Source organism: Arachis duranensis, chromosome 2 (genome assembly GCF_000817695.3).
Source record: "Arachis duranensis cultivar V14167 chromosome 2, aradu.V14167.gnm2.J7QH, whole genome shotgun sequence".
Lineage (NCBI taxonomy): Eukaryota > Viridiplantae > Streptophyta > Magnoliopsida > Fabales > Fabaceae > Arachis > Arachis duranensis.
The window spans coordinates 71435481-71453487 of NC_029773.3; the positions used below are offsets into that span (position 1 = coordinate 71435481).

Here is an 18007-nt window from a genome sequence, read left to right on the forward strand (position 1 = left end):
ATGCTTATCAAACATTAAAATCAAATTAATATTAATCCAAAAACCACAAAAAATAGAAACCCTATCCGTTCATATTTTCCCTGTCTCCAATAATTCAATAGAAACTGAAGCTTATTTGTTCTCCATTTTAAAATTAGTGTTACAAAGATATTATACTCTCTTAAAATAAATTTTACAAGTATATTAGTCTTTTTAAAAGTTTAAATATATCATTTTGAATACAATTAAACAACTTTAACTTTAAAGGAGTATTCTAGTCTTTTTTTTAGATTAATCCCAAAAAAATTATTTTACCCTTTTAAAACTTAACTAGAAAGGCTACTATATTAGTCTTTTTAATTTTTAATTCAAATTTTTAACTTTTAATTTCTAATAATACAACCAATCATCAATATTTGTTAATATTATTATAATATTTTTTAACCTTTTTAAAAGTACTACTAAAAATGTATTTAGTCTATTATAATTTAATTATAAAAGTATTTTATTCTTTTAAAATTAATGCTAAAAATTTATTTTAGTCTTTTAAAATGAATTTATGGATATTTTAGTTTTTTAAAATTAAATTCAAAATTTAATTCCTACTACAATTAAAAATTTTCAATCTAAAAATGGTATTTTATTTTCTTTTTTTAAATTAGTTCTAAAAGGTAATTTTTGTTACAATAATAAAAATAGATATTTTAGTCTAAACAACATTAATAAAAACTGTAAAAATTAAGTTAAAATGTTAAATAATTAATAAATAAATTAAATGAGAGTAAAAAGATTATGAATTTAATATTTATGATGGTTTCAGTGGCTAAGAGAAGGGGGGTTGAATCTTAGCCCCTTTTTCGCTTGCTAACACTTGCTGGACTTTGAAGAAACTTTTCTATTTTTAGCTCGTCCCTAGCCACGAGATATTTTCATTTTGTCTCGTCACTTGACACGAGACATTTTTTATTTTTCATCTGAACAGTAAAAACAGAATTGAAGTAGGAAGAGAGAGAGAAGATTACACCCAGATATATCCTGGTTCAGCTGCTAAGTGCAGTGCAGCCTACATCCAGTCTCCATCACAACAATGATGGAATTTTACTATAATCATCCAGATTACAAATTGTAAAGTGCTAACCCAACTTACAAGGGGATTCCCACAGAATCATGAAACACAACACATATGTACAAAGGAACTCTAAGACATCTATGGCTTTTTCTTTTAATTTTGCACTCTCTGCCTTTTTCCGCTCTATGGCTTTTTCATACAAACCTCACTGTTTGCCTTTTTCCATGAGACTCAAGACATGACAAAATTAAACAGAAAAATACTGTGCCTTGCACTCTCACTGCTTACTCCTAACTCCTTGCTTCAAACCATGACTGTTCACTTCTTTTATAGAGAAGTGAAGCCTTCACAGTTGAAACACAAACCTGAGCTCAGCTTCTTTTCCTTCACAACAAAACCAGTTCGGCCACAGAGAGAGAAGAGGTAACTCATGCAAAAACCAACATGCAAATACCTCTAGTCCTTCCTTGGTCATCACTCTTCATCAATCCGAGCACTCCATCCTTGGCTTCCTCTCCAAGATGGATTTCTGGCCCTTGATGCTTCATGATGATGATGACTTCATCTGCTTCAATCTCTGCCTTCAACCATCACTTCGCCACTCTAGCTACTCCCTGTGGTGGTTGAGCAGAATCAAAGACAAGCCACGCCTCCAAGATCTTCCTTGCTGGCCGAATCTTCATTGTCCATTTTTTAGCATGAAAAGTTCAAGATAACCTCACCAAATCTAACCATATTTGGTGAATATCTCAGCCACAGCTCATTTTTATTTTAGTATGTTTTCTTGCCATCATTAGCTTGATGGTCTTGATGCATGCTTTCCTTTCCTTTCGGTAGCTCCAAGTAGCTTCCATGGATTCCTGGTTAATAACCGAAGAAGGAAGAAGAAAGAGATGAGAGAGAAGAGAGAAAATATTCAATGGATTTGAACAATAATCAATGAACAAAGAGAGAGAGTAAAAGTGAATTCAAGTTTCCCACTTCCCTTTGTTGAGTAGCGTGTAGTGTCATAATAGCCATCAAATCAATCTTCTCTCTCTTTCTTATGTTTCCAATGCATTAATTAAATTTGAAATCCTTCAAAATAATGAAGTGGAATCCGTTGGAAGCATTTAGGCATTTTATTTGCTTCATGGATTCGAATAAGGCAGGGAAACATTCATCAACATTGGGCTTGGTAGCAATAGATTTCATTTTTGGCCCAATATCATTTTCTTCTCAGATCATAGCATGCCTTAAAACACACTGGGCTTACTGAATTTTAGCCCACTAAAAGCATTTGCTTTCCTGGTAAGTTTGGTTTCGGATCAAACACAGGAAGCTTTCATCAAAAATAAATATGGGCTCAGTTGTGATAACATTTTGTTTTTCCGGCCCAATATATAAAACCTGCAACAAAATTATTAATCAATATATATTACATAAAGATCAAATTAATAATTTTGTAATTAATTATTTTAATAATGTTTAGTCATCACCAATATTAATTTAGAGTTTTCCAAACTCATCAATTTATAATTCGGAAAAATTTTTTGTGATAATTTTAATTTAGAAAATAAAATTGAATGCAAAAAAAATATAACCAATTGCGGAGAAATATGTATCGGCGTTTAAATTAACTGTACCGGCTTAAATCTATCTAATACTTTGAGTGAGAAAAGCTAACACTGTAAAAATGACAAAGAAAAATATTTAGAACATAAACTCGAACACTTATTTCAAAGGTTAAGATTGGGTCTCACTTGGGCCCAAGGCCCAAACCCACACACTAACACCCCCAACCCTTATTTCAGCCACATTTGTCAATAGGGGTGTGCATAGCCCGGCCCGGCCCGAAGATCCGACCCGGTCGCAAACACTTTAGGGGTTAATTGGTGTGATTTCATCGGGTCTAGGATCGGGTAAGGGTCTCAAAAATAGACCCGGTCATTATTTCGGGTCGGATCCGAACCATGCCTCGATTCACCCGAAATCGGCCCGATGGCCCGGTCATTATACACAATTAATATTTTGTGTTATTAGTGATGGATGATGACTATTCTTGTGTGAAATTTAAGTATTGTAAATCTTAATATTTTGTGTTATTAGTTATTATAAGATTATAAGTTAATGTTTTATGTTTAAAATGCATAATAATTTTAGACTAATTAATGCATAATATTGTGTTATTTGTATTGATTTAAATATTTGGTGTTATTAGACAATATTAGTATTGATTATGGTTATACTTTAACTTTAGAGAAGAGTTGGTTCTTGTTATATTTTTTAAGTGAACTTTACCATGTCAAATAATGGTTGAAGTTTTGAAAATTTGGATATTTTCACATGATAACTTATAAGAAGGTAGCAAGATAATGTAACGTTAACGACCCGATTTTCACCCGGTATAATCTTGGCTCGAAAGTGTATAGGTTTCATCGGGTCTAGGATCGGGTTCGGGTCTAATAAATAGACCCGATATATATTTTGGGCCGGGTCTGGGTCACATCAAACCCGGTTTCACCCGACCCATGCACACCCCTATTTGTCAATTCCAAGAGATAGAGGTATTCATGGGTCAGGTGAAATCGAGTTTGTCCTTACTCAGACTTGACCCTAAATATACACTGGGTCAATTTTTTAGAACCTAACTCGATTCTAAACCCGATGAAACTTAACATTTTTGAGCCGCAACTATACCGAATCCAAATCGGGTGAAAGTCGGGTCTTTAAAGGTTTAACAATATTTTATAAAGAAATTTATTTATGATAAACTTATTTATAAAGAAAAAACTTGTTACCAAAAAGTTAATATCCATATTTGAACTTAAATTTGTCTATAAATTCTAATTTGGTGCTTCTTTAATCTATTTTCTAATTCAACAAGTGTGATTAAAAATAAAATAATAAGCTTATAATTAATGTCACATAATCTTGAAATTAATTTAAGACATGTATATATCTTTTTTAGTTCTCTTAGGGTGCACATGGATCGGGTGAAGTCGGGTTCATCTTGACTCAGTCCGAAATAATGATTGGATCTATTTTTGAGACACTTACCCGATCCTAGACTCGATGAAATCACATCAAATTCTAATAGAGTTTCAACTCAAGGTTATGTGAGATGAGATAAAGAATCTCAAATTCCCAAATTTTTCCACTATATGCGAAAACCTAGACTTGAATTATGAGAAGATTTATGTGATTAGATGAATTATGAGTTATTTGGCTTGAATTTGGCGTGGAGCAGATTTGCTTGGCGTGGGATCGGTGCGAAATTGAGTTGAGGATCACATTGGTAAGGATTTTGGTGGGACTTAGACCGGTTGACGTTGGAAATGCCGGAGAAGAGATTTTTTTTTTTAAGGTTGAGACCGTCGTTAACGAATGTATGGATCTTAATTTTGGATAGACATTGGGCAACATTATGTAAAAATCTAGGTTAATTATCCTTAGGATAATACTGAATGAAAATGGTAGTTGTTATGATTAATTGGTTGTGAATTATGAGTTGTATTTGTTGTTGAATAATATGAATGCTTATTTGTGAATGAGTTTGAACATGAGATTGTGGTATGAGTGCCTAATATGGTAATTGACATGAAAATTGGTCCGAAAGTCGTGATAAGGTGAGGTATGTCCCTACTTAGTAAGTTGAGGTAAGCAGTGGCGTTGCCACGTCTGATACATTGTTGAATTGATAAGAGTAAATTGGATAATTGATTGTTAGTTTGTTTGAAATATGGTATGGTTAGGAAGGATAGAGAATTGTTAGGTCTTGAATTGGTTAGGAAGGATAGAGAATTGATAGATGTATGTTGAGGATGCTCATAAATGGCTTTGGGATGGTTTAGAACTGAATTGGAATGTGAATTGGTAAAAATGAACATTTGTGTAAAATTGGTAAAAACAGAATTTTAACGAACTTCAACGGGTCATAACTTGGCATTCGTAGTTTAGATTTACGTGAAATCTACTTTAAATTAAAGCTAGTGAAAAGATCTTTAAAATAGTCTAAAAATATATGGAAACTGATAAATGTAACAAAAGTTATTGATGTTTAAACTTAAGGGTAAAAAATTGAATTATGCAGAGTTGCAAAATTTTTAGCAAAATTGAATCTATTCGTACGCACTTATCATGTATACGCATGAAATTGAAATTGCACGTACATATGCGTCATGCGTATGCATGAATTGTAAAACAGAGATGAATGAAAATGACCTTGCACGTATGTATAGGGCATGCGTACCCATGAAATGAAAATATAATTGAAATGCATACGCATGATGTCCCAACCCGAATTGAAATCGTGCGTACGCATGCCACAATTGTGCTAATTTTTTGAAAATTTTGTTTTTATGTATTTAGCCTCCCTAGTCTGTTTATAAACTCCTCTAACTTCTGTAGAGAGTAACCAATAATTAAGTTTTTAATACACTGAAAAGTGATATAATGAGATGAACTGGTTAATTTCCGGATAACAACTTGGTAAACCAGATGAAATTATTGTGGAGATGGTGATTTTATCCCACCGCAATGAGGACGGTGGTAATATTCCGCTCACGTGTTAATGAAATTGACAATTTGATAAAAGATTGGGAATTAATGAATTTAAACGCGATAAATTGACAACGAATTGGGGTTAATACACCTAATAATTTGTGAAATTAATTAAAATTAATGATAAGTGATTAATTTCCTGGGTAAGATGCAAGGATTGTGACTTGTCCCACATGCTCCAATTTAAGTGGGGATGGTGACCTTGTCCCGCCTCCAGTGAGGACGGTGTTGTTATCCTGCTTATGAGAAAATAAAGCTGATTACTTAATAAAGAATTGGGGATAAAGAACATAATAACTTATAAAACTAATTTAAGTCAATGACAATGATAAATTATGGTCTGAGTGACCGGATTGGCGAAGACGGTAGTATCATCCCGCTTGTCTAGTGCGTTATTGCTTTGTGGAGGTGGTGACTTTGTCCCGCCTATAGTGAGGACGGTAGCATTGTTTCACTCATGAGATAATTAAATTAATGAATTGACAAACAAATAGAAATTAATGAATCTAATGACTGGTGAAATTGATTAAAGACCATGATTATGATTATTTTGGCAAGGTCGAGGATTCGTCCCACTTGCTAGGCAAAGTCGTGGGTTCGTCTTGCTTGCGTATTTGTATTGGCACCTACACCATGCAAGGACGGAGGTTTCATCTCACTTGTTTGTTGTTGCAATGTGATGTGGGGACGGTAGTCTCATCCATGCCTACATTCTCTCTGTTTATGAGGTGTACAGAACACTCACCTTGCGAGATATACAGGACACTCACCTGCAAGGTGTACAGGATACTCACCCGGCGAGACTATATTTTTTATATATGGGAGAAAACAAGTTCTTAATGAGAATGTAGAATAGAGAGATGATATCTGGGTCAGCTACCAGATGTGTCGAATTCTGACAAAATAATCGCCGGGTCAGCTACCGAATGTGTCGAGTTTTGGTAGAATAACTAGCGCGTAAGCTCATGGCCAGTAGGATAGGCATGCATCATTTGAATCTATGTGAAATTTCTTAAGTGTGCATACTGTATTTGTTTTGCCTATGTGATTATTTCTGTTTAACTGTTATTTGCCTTACTTGCTGTAAATGCTTCTGGTTGTGCTTGACTCTTAGTTACTTGTGTTTGTTATGACTACTAAACAAATTAATGAATCCTGAATTACTGAATTTTGAACCATTATAAGATTGAGAGAACTTACAACTTAAATTGAGAAAAGTGAGAATCTGAGATCACTGATATAGCTGAGATTTTGTTTGATTACTCTGTTTGGATCAGAAAGGACCCTAGGCTTGAATCTTATGTTGATTGGAGTTCAGGATTGTCTAGCGAATTCATTGCTTTTTACATAGTCTCTATTTGGAATCAATACCCTATTGGAAACCTTCGAATTCTCATCCATTATGAAATTTTGTTGAATTTTTAGATATAAGACGTGATGCACTTCACTGAGCGTGCTGGATTTCTCTTGGAAAGCGAAGACTGCTTTTCGAGTTTTATTTTGTACTTAGTGTATGAAGGATTTAAACATGTGTTCATAACACGCAGCAGAAGAAAAGAAGGTAATTCTAAAGATCTATTTTGTACTTAAATTTTATTCTAATAATATAATATTTTAGATCAGATCTAAATACCTGTGTAGGCTATTAAAAATCACTTTTTCCTTCGATGGTACGAAGGCGCTATGCGTATCCCCGCCGAGACCAACCTTTGCTGTCAACTCCTTGATCAATGGACATCTGATCTAAATTGAGAAATCTTGTAACTCTTTGCACGCCATAAAATTCTTTTCCAAGAATTAGGCTCACATACGTTTATGTATGTAGAGGTAAAAGCATAAAACTCTTGTGTTTTATTTTCTTTTCCTCTTTCTTTCCTCTACTCTTGGCATATATATATATAATTTAATAAATGAGATCTATTAATCTTTATCCAATAAAGACCATTATATATATATTGATCTTTTCGGATTATAATAATATCCTTTTTGATAATCCTATGACCAAGAACAATTTAGATTAAATTATAAAATATTCATCTCTCAATATTATGATCACTATCACAATGATAAATTTATAAATTTAATCAAGGGCCTTTTTATATTAATATTTTAATATAATAACAATAACAAATTATTTGACACATAATTGATTGGATTGTGGTCATACTACGTATTCCCAACAGAATATACATTCTCCACTTTTAAACACGTATTTGTAAATTCTTCTTAGAGGTTTTGTTGTATGGAGAAACAGAATGTATTTTTGATATATTTTTGTTTATAATATTGTTTAGCCAGTTTTTTCTTCGTAGGTTGAGACTAATACTATTTATATAATTATATTCTAAATCCTATATATATTTTTGTATCTCTTTGTACATGTGTTTATACGTTTTTTTTATTACATTGTGAAAGATACAGTTGTTGTCTTTGTTATCCTTTTTTCATAAACTCCTAGTGTATTATATCTCTTTTGAACATGTATATATATTTTTTGATTTTAGGTGTCATAATGTCTCATCATCTTTAATTTATGACTTAAATATAAAATTTTATGGTAAAATATTACAAAAATAATATTTTGTCTTTCTGTAGCTAATTGGAAGGAGAATTTCATATAAACAATATATAACATGTCCTAAAAATAAAAAAATAAAAAATAATTGCTGACTTGTGTCATTGAGACGGATTTATTTTTAATTTGTGGAGGCAAGTACTCCCATTAATATTTTAAAAAAATATAAGAAAATATATGTATAAATATATATATGTGTTCCATTAAAAAATTATATTCGTCCCCACATTAAAAAAATAACTTTTAAATTTTGTATTAAAATATTTATTTTATATATATCTTTTAATTTTTAGAATTAAAATTTGATATACTGTTAGTATAAAATAATTGTACACATGTATTTAATTACGTAATACTATATAAAAATTAACTACTTTTACATTAATTGTATTTGCATGTGTGAATGATCATGCAAAGAAAATAAACATAATTGGATAATTATGTAAACTATTTTACATTATAATATACATCAAAATTATACTCTAATTTATATATAAAAATATAAGATAAAAATTTATATTAAATTAATTTAATAAAAAACAAAATATTATTATAACATTATTTCCTTAATAAATTTATTTAATTAAAGTTTATATCTTTAAATTTTTTTCTACTCAATTTTAATATTTACTAATAAATTAAAGAATTTTTATTAGACATGTATTTTGATAATTAGTTTTCAAATATAAATTGAAACAATAACACATTTTGTACTTTTATTTTATCTAAGTAACTAAATTTATTATTATTATTATTTAAAATTAATTTTTGGTCTATTTTTATTAAATAATTGAATAATTATTAAATAATTTATAAAATATACAATGTGGATATGAGAGATTTGGTGTATATTTTTTTTCTAAAATACAATTTATCGTACATAACTTATAAAAAAATATTTTTGTTTTTATGTTACACGTTTTCCTCCATTGTTTAAAATTTTCGGATCGTCACTGAATCGACCACATGTCAAATTTTAATTAAGCCATATTATTTTTATTGTACCGACACATATTTATTTTTCAACAAAACAAAATAAACTATTTTTGTTTATCCATATTTTTACCATGGTAATACGTATTGATTTACTACTATACCATACCAGAGCAAATTTTAACCTAAAATTATCTATAATTAAAAAACATTTGCGGGTCATTTATTTATAGAAAAAAAATCCAATTTCTATTAAAATAGTTTTGTTGTATATCTCTCAGAGTGACAGTCACGGATAAAAAAAATTGGAATAAAATGTTCCAGATAAAGGTAGACAAAAATAAAAATGTATTTATAGTTATTTAGATATTTTACGATGAAATAACAGTGAAAATACCGTTTTTAACCGGAGTTTGCTGGACCCCATTAACCAGCACCATTTGGATATGAAAAGTGACGATAAAAATAGTTACAAGGATATTTTATCCATTTTTCACACTAGTGTGGTAGATTTTTGAATACTTACACTATATTCCTTATCAATTAGATAAATATTAAATTTTTATTTTATTATATCTTATATGAATAATTGAAATTTTAAAAGTAATCTAATATTTATATAGAATAACTTTTTTTATTTTTAAATGTACTACTTATATATTTTTATAAAAAAAAAATTAGGATAAACTACTAAATTGGTCTTCTACGTTTGGGCGTAATCTTGTTTTGGTCCTTAAGATTTTTTTTTGTGACTCTTGGTCCTTAAGATTTAAAATGTCATATTTGAATCTAAAAAAGTTTCATTTAGTTTCTATGTAGTCCCACTGTAAAGTTAAAGTTAAATAATTAACGAAATATAGGACATTTTCTTAATTATTTAACTTTGACCTCATAATGAAACTACATTAAAATTAAATAAAACTTTTTTAAATTCAAATAAAACACTCTAAACTTTAAAGACCAAATTTAATATTTTACCAAAAAAAAAATAAAGTCCTGTTACATTAATTATTGTATCTAATAATAAATCATGTTTTATAGGGATTACTACATTAGCATTCAGTCATTCACATTGAAGTATATAGGACAAAATTTTTTTCTTGGCTTTACCAAACAAATTTATGTACGATTTTTTTTTCTTTAATCGAAACACCACCTAGATCACCTCTTTGGAAATGGAATTGAATCTTGGAACATAAGAAAAATAAAGTGATGATAGGCAAATTAATCAATGGACTAGTTTACAAACTTTTCTTTTGGTACATTCTAATTTACAATCTAGATATATTCTCCTTTTTTTTTTTAACAAAATATTAAAAAGTATATACATACATTAATGGCTCCATTGGAAACAATAAGCTAAGTGGTCCCATCCTATGAAAGGAGAGTATTTTCCATTTTTCCTCCGAAAGAGAGAAGGAGCGAGTGACCGAGGAAGCGCATGCCACGTCGGAGAGAGAAAGAGAGAGAGTAAAAGCAGTTAATGACGGTTAGGATTGGAGGTGGTTTTAACCGTTTAAGATGGTTAAACTCTAAACCTGGTTGTTTGAAAATGCCTTTACTAACTTAACCATGGTTAAGTACCCTCCAATATACTATTGTGTTCGGCCAGCGCACACTTTAGCCCCACAACTCCTCCACGTTCTTCTTCTTCTTCTCCTCCCATGCTATTCGCTATATAAACCCCTCTACTCTCTCTGCCTTCTCTCCCAAACTCCACTACTTTTCTCTTCTCCTCTTATACCTGAAACTTCTCATCACGACACTCAAAAGATCGAAGCTACCATTGTTGAAGAAAAAAGCATCAATGGAGGTTTCTATGAAAGGCTTCACGCTCTGTCTTTTGCTCATGGCGCTGCTCTCAGCTTACCGCGCTACCTCAATTAACGAGTCCGTGAAATTTTCATTTTTTAAATCCTTTTTTACTTTAATTGTGATGCAAACGATCAAAGGCGAGAGATTTTTTCTCTCTTTGTGAGTTTCGGTGTGTCTCAATTCTGAATTTCGGTGCTTCGATAATGGAACAGGGGCAATGTAGGAACGGGGAGCTTGCAGAGCTCGAAGAACTCGTCAATGGTGGAGAGGTTAGTGTTTAGCAGTGTCGGTTTTCACTAGTAGTTGTTACTGCTTCGAGCTGGTTTCTTTTAGACGTTGACGACGTCGTTTATTTTCCGTTGGAGTAGTAACCGTAACCATAACGGTTTCAACGCGAATGTGCTGCGCTGGAACCGTTGGATTTGGTTGGGAAAAGTTGGAGCTTGAGCACAGAGAAAATCTCTAAGCCATTGAGATCGGATCTTGGGAAATCCGAACCGTTAATCCTGTTACGTTAGTTTATTCATTTGTGTTTCCCATTCAGTCTCAGTCTCACGATGAAAGCGTTCACATTCAGATCACACATTTTTTCTTTATAAAATACTATCTCATCTATCTTCTTTTATTTACCTTTTTTATTCTTGTTTTAAGTACAATTTGTTACCTGTTTTTCAATAACATTTTATATATTATAAAGTTACTGCAGGAAAGGGAGGTTAATTGTGTCATTTCAGCTGCTAATTTTTTTCCCTTTCGTTTTATTTCTCTACGATTTTTCAGGTCGGGTGACACTCTGATGAATGAGCACGCCGTTGATAATCCAGAGGAGATAGCTTCTATGGTTGATACGTAATATCTCTCTCCCTCTCTCTCTCACTCTCTCCATCTCTCCGTGCATGTGTGTATATAAAAATAAAATATAAACTTATTATATTTATTTTACTTACTTTTCCAGTTATATATATTTGTTGAAACTTTTCCAGATATATTATTGGTTCTTATCTTTCACAGCATATGCCATTGCCATAATGCCATGTGCACACTGTATTAGTTTATTTTGGTCCTTGTGCTTAGGAAAAAGGACTCACATGTCCAGTGTTTCGCAATCAGCATTTTCTTTGTTCTAATTATCAACAGTATCCAAGATCCAGCACAAAATTAGGAAAAATATTTAAAAGATCAAGCACAAATTTGCAACAACAAAATTGATCGTAATAAATGTCCCTTACGTGTCTTCTATGTGGCCATCTGCCTAGTGAATTGAAGGTACAGTCAAGGTGGTCACTCCTATAGTCCTATAGTTGTGGTAAAATGTTTAACTCAAAGCTGCTATGCTTTTTACATCTTTTGTTTAACCTATTGCTTTGTCATGAAGCTAACTCTATTATTGTTTTTCATTCTTGGGCTTAAACCCAAAATTAATGCCTCATTAACATAACACTTAAGATACCACCCGGAAAGTCAAACATCGTTAACAGAAAGTGTTCATTTCAGCAACATCACCTAGTTGCAACTTCGAATTCTGAGAGGCCAGGACCTATTTAATTAAAATTCATAAGTTTTGCATGTAGTAGAAGTACAATTTTATTCCGTATTAAATGGCCTTCAGCTATTTCTTTTCACCCACGGCACCATATATCTTCAAATTTCTCTATACTTTTCTTTTTGTTGTTGCTTTAATTAGTTTTTCATCATATCAAGCTCTCTTCAATGGTTCTAAGTTCTAACAAATCAACCACCAATCCACCATGTTCCTTGTTTCTAGACGATATATCGCTTTGAAAAGCTGAACTCGCTATATATTCTGTTTGCCAGCTTCATCACATGCTAATGTCTCCAGATCCAGCTCTGTTGCTTAAACATATATTTTGCTTCCTTTTTCTTTCCCCTTATCCAAATCTTGATTCCAAGTTTAAACACCTTCTCAAAAACCTAAAATCCACATTTTCTAGCTTTGTTTAAATCCTATTTTGTTTTTAATGCTTACAAATGATCTAGCTTTCTCCTTACAAAATCGTAGTTCGTGGTCCCTTAGTTTCTTCCCTACTCACATTCATTGGTCGACAGTAGGTGAAAGTTAGGAACAATTAATAAAATACCACACAAAAAAAGGTTAGGGAATTCAGTGAGTGGTAACGCGATAGAACAGAGGCATATGCACAATAAATTGCCCAATTGGCAGGGAATTCAAAGATTGATTCTAATCAGTGAAGTACTACTTCAAAGTCTTCATTACCAATGGGATACAGTAATGGTCTCATCTTTTGCACATGATTTATTTGGTCCTACCAAGTTCATAAATCAGTAGTGAAAAATCTCGTGTGTGTATGTCATCCTCTGCATGACAGATACCATATATATATAATATTCTAATAGTTATCGAATCACACTCTGGGAACTTATGCGATTCCCGCATTATCCAACAAGGTGGGGTATGCCACATGAATGAGCTACCTTCTCCAGCCTGTCCACATTCATAAGCTCCAAAACTGAACATTAGATCTGGTCTTGGTTTGGCCATGAGCATCTTCTACACATTGTTTTGCTTTGGCTGATCTAGCAGCTGTTATATCTGACACAATTATTATATCTCTTATTCAATGTGATAACCCTCAATGAACTTTTTGGCCATTAACACCGACACCCCCAAGTCCTAATAGGAACAAATTATTATTTAGGGAAGATGTCAACCCCCATTTTCCGTATGGATCGTATCATCCTATCCGTATATCCGTATACATAGTAATAATTGCAGTGCCCACATGACCCACTCATTCAGCTCGGTCGGAAATTTTTATAATCAAAATTCGAAAGCTCAAAACATGATTAGTTCCACATGGTTTTCTTGTAACGTGCATGTTAACCATTAGTTATCTTTCCATATGTCTATAGGATATTCAAGTCTTTTAATAATTTGAAATTTCTATATATATTTTCATCTAACTATGACCTACTAAACTTTAACATCTGAAATTGTTGTTTTCCTAATCAAACTTTTGCTATTAAATCACAATATGCTGTGACATATCACATATGATTGAATAAAAAAATGTGAATTGCATAACAAGACGGAAGTTACTCCAAACGCCAGATGATAAATGCAATGAAAAGTTTGGCTTGTATTATTAACAATTCTGATTCTGATGAAGAACTGATTCCTACCACGTTATTTATCACAAAATTATTGTAGTCAGTTAGCAGTTGATTTAACAAAATTACTGTGATGAATGTGAAAACAGGACCATTCGCAACCATACAGCAAGAAGGAATCTGAATTTCTTCTCATGTGGATCTGGCAACCCAATCGACGACTGCTGGCGCTGCGACAAGCGCTGGTTCGCCCACCGAAAGCGCTTGGCAGATTGTGGCATTGGTTTTGGCCGCAATGCCATTGGAGGCCGTGATGGAAGGTACTATGTTGTCACTGACCCTGGCGATGATGACCCTGTTAATCCCAAACCCGGCACTCTTCGCCACGCTGTTATCCAAGACAGGCCATTGTGGATAGTCTTCAAGAGGGACATGGTCATTACTTTGAAACAAGAGCTCCTCATGAATAGCTTCAAGACAATAGATGCTCGTGGTGTCAATGTTCACATTGCTTATGGTGCTTGCCTTACACTACAGTTCATCACCAATGTAATCATCCATGGCCTCCATATCCATGATTGCAAGCCAACTGGGAACGCCATGGTTCGCAGCTCGCCGAGTCATTATGGATGGAGGACCATGGCTGATGGCGATGGAATCTCAATTTTTGGTTCAAGTCACATTTGGATTGACCACAACTCGCTGTCCAATTGTGCTGATGGACTCATTGATGCCATCATGGGTTCAACTGCTATTACTATTTCTAACAATTACTTTACCCACCATAATGAGGTATTTAATCCATGTTCCCCTTCGCGCTCCATTATTTATATTTTATTTAAAATATAAATAATGCCTAAGTGATTGAGTTCATCGAAATTGAACACTCTTGTTACAGGTTATGCTACTAGGACACAGTGACTCCTATGTTCGGGACAAGCAGATGCAAGTAACGATTGCCTACAACCATTTTGGGGAGGGTCTAATCCAAAGAATGCCAAGGTAACATAACATAAACAAACGTACAATTTTCCATTTTGTTATATGAGTACAGCTAAGATGTTATTGTTGCTATTAATGTTCAGGTCACTTCAATTGATCTGGCTTTCCATTATTTTTTGTTAATTAATAGTTTTTGGTCAAGGGAATTCCATTATTTGTGTCGGATTTAGGCCGTATATGATTAGTTTTATAGGGCTTTATAGGCCCACTAAGACGTATGGTAATGAGTGATTATTCCTATGGGATATAGGTCCATTTCTGAAAAGAAGAAAGCCATTAAAAGGCAATAGACAATGGTAATGAATGATTATCCCTTTAGCTATATCTTTCGGATCTTGTAAAAAAAAAAAATGTGTGAGCCTTATAAAGTACATATCCGGGTCCGTGTCTGTGAGTGGTGAGTGTGTGACTGTTATAAGCAAAGAAAAAGAAGGAAAAAAAAAGTTAGATCGAAAGAGCAAGAAAAGACAAAAAGAAATACGTTAATAGAGATAGAGTTATTGGATATTAAATAGTGAAAACGTACTATGGTTAATGCAGGTGTAGACATGGATATTTCCACGTAGTAAACAATGACTATACTCACTGGGAGATGTATGCAATTGGCGGCAGTGCTGATCCCACAATTAACAGCCAGGGCAACAGATACCTTGCCCCTCAGAACCCTTTTGCTAAGGAGGTAACATCTTATTACAATAAGTTTCGTGCGGTGAATGGTGATGCAATTTATCATGTTCTAAAAATGTATAAAAACCGATGTATGCAGGTGACAAAGAGGGTGGATACAGGGGAAACAATATGGAAAGGGTGGAATTGGAGGTCCGAGGGAGACCTTCTTCTGAATGGAGCATATTTCACTTCATCAGGAGCCGGAGCTGCGTCAAGCTATGCCAGAGCCTCGAGTCTTGCCGCCAAATCCTCTTCTTTGGTCGGAACCCTCACCTCTGGCGCCGGTGTTCTTAGCTGCCGCAGGGGCTACATGTGTTAAAATACCAAACAGGATGATGATATATAAAACATTGGGAAGAAAGAAAAGTTTTCATTCTTCTTCTCCCGTCATTGTTTTACATTTGTTACAGTCTTGTAGATGTATCCCATTGAGTTTGCAGCAATTGTGGTGACACCGTATGTCGTGTCTCGTCCCCAAGTTAGATATCATATTAAAAAAAAAAATTTGTACATGTTGTCACATACGTCGACCGTTATCAAATTGATAACAGTGAATTGCTTAAAAGAAGCCGTTTACAAGGCTTCAATTATGCAAAGAGCATTTACCCCTTATAATTTCTATTAGGGGGAAACAAATCGTCAAATCATATTCTACTCTTAGTCTTACTATGTAGTTTCTTTTTTCCCCCAGTTATATAGCGTCATAGAGTTCGGCCTTTGTTTGCCCCTGTTTTTATATGCTCTTCGTGATTTGTCCCAAACAAAAATGGGCCAGAAAGGGGAAACAGTTTGTATTATTGGAACAGTTATTGCATTTGTCTACAGAATTTTATCCCTTTTATATCCTACTGCCGTAAACTCGCGCTTTTCCGTTAAATCTTTAATTGCAAAATAATGCTCAGACAATTATTTGTTTAACAGCGAAGCACAAGCACCAAAATAAAATTTTCACAAACCAATCCAGTTAAATACACAATATAGGAATATTCCAAGTCAAAAATCATATGGGCCCAGAGAAATTGAAGTTTTTATTGTGAAAAATTCACAATAGGAAAGACAAAAATCTACAGAACCTAATGAAGTAAACCCTTTTACTATATATCAAAATAGGCAAATTCTGTGGTGCCTATAACTTTGGTGCCGAAATTGCCGAATTTGCCTTTTATGGTAAGTTTTAAATATTAAAAAAATATTTATTTTTATATTTTTAATTTAAATATTTATTTTGTCTCTTTTTAATAAGTTAGGCAAATGTATATAGGCACCATAGCATGCACCATCAAAATAATAGATACAGATACACAAAACTAATCTTTCTATTAGTTCCCAAAAATATCAACATTTAACAAATGAAGCCTGTTACACATATAAGTCTTTTTGTCTTACAAGCTATACAAGTTGGTCCAAGTCCAAGGAAAAAACGCGCGCACCACTCCTTTAAAATAGAGCGTCCAACGCACGCGTTCATTATGCCGCACTCTTCCTCTTCTTCCTCAATCAAAACGCAAACCGTCAAAATTCGCACTCTTCCTCTTCTTCCTCAATTAAAACGCAAACCGTCAAGGTTCACACTCTTCCTCTTCTTCCTCAATCAAAACGCAAACCGTCAAAATTCAAGCGACATTCGAAACAAAAGACACGTTCCAACTCTTTGCGAAGAGTAGAAGAAATCAAGAAGAAAAGATACAAATCTCCATAAAAAATCACCAGAAAAAACGAAGAAACATTATTTAAGATACTGTTTTACTATTCTTCTAGGTTTTTTTCTAGATTGTCTCTGCCATGTGTCTCATCCTTAACCAGCAAAACATTAAAAGATTTTAAGAAGAAATATACTGTCTCCCCATATTTTGGGTGTATTTCTTAAATCCTTTGGGTGTATTTCTGTAACTGTTTGGGTGTATTTCTGTAATCCTTTCTGTAATCGTTTGGGTATATTTTTGTAATTGTTTGGGTGTATTTCTAAAGTTCCATTATCTTCAAAACAATTTCAAAGCTTAATTTCAGAAACCATGAAAATCGAAAAAAAAAACAAAGTAAGAAGGAGATCCAACAAATTTGGCAAAAAATTCGAAAAAAGAAACGAAATCTTTTGAAAAATGGAAGTTATATATTTGCGCGTTAATTGATTTGAATTGATTTAAAAGTCTATTAAAGAGGCACGTAACATAAGCAGCATGGTTAGTGAGTTTCGTTTTCTTCAAACTTGTAAAGTTTGTAAGCGCAAAACACTTATATGTAGAGATTAATCCTTAACAAATACATTACCAAAGCTGGTAAAAATCATAAGGTTCTAGAACTCGAACCGATCATGGAACCATTTTAATCATTGA

At 33.0% G+C, this 18007-nt stretch overlaps 1 protein-coding gene across 1 annotated transcript; it reads left to right on the forward strand.

Moving 5' to 3' along the window:
- Positions 1–10744: 10744 nt before the first annotated feature.
- Positions 10745–16515, forward strand: LOC107474847 (probable pectate lyase 8). The gene is made up of 7 exons (XM_016094484.3): positions 10745–10988; positions 11126–11182; positions 11694–11762; positions 14153–14795; positions 14902–15005; positions 15546–15684; positions 15772–16515. Exons 1-7 carry the CDS (start codon positions 10906–10908, stop codon positions 15991–15993), a joined length of 1317 nt encoding a protein of 438 aa, XP_015949970.1. The 5' UTR covers positions 10745–10905; the 3' UTR covers positions 15994–16515.
- Positions 16516–18007: the final 1492 nt, after the last annotated feature.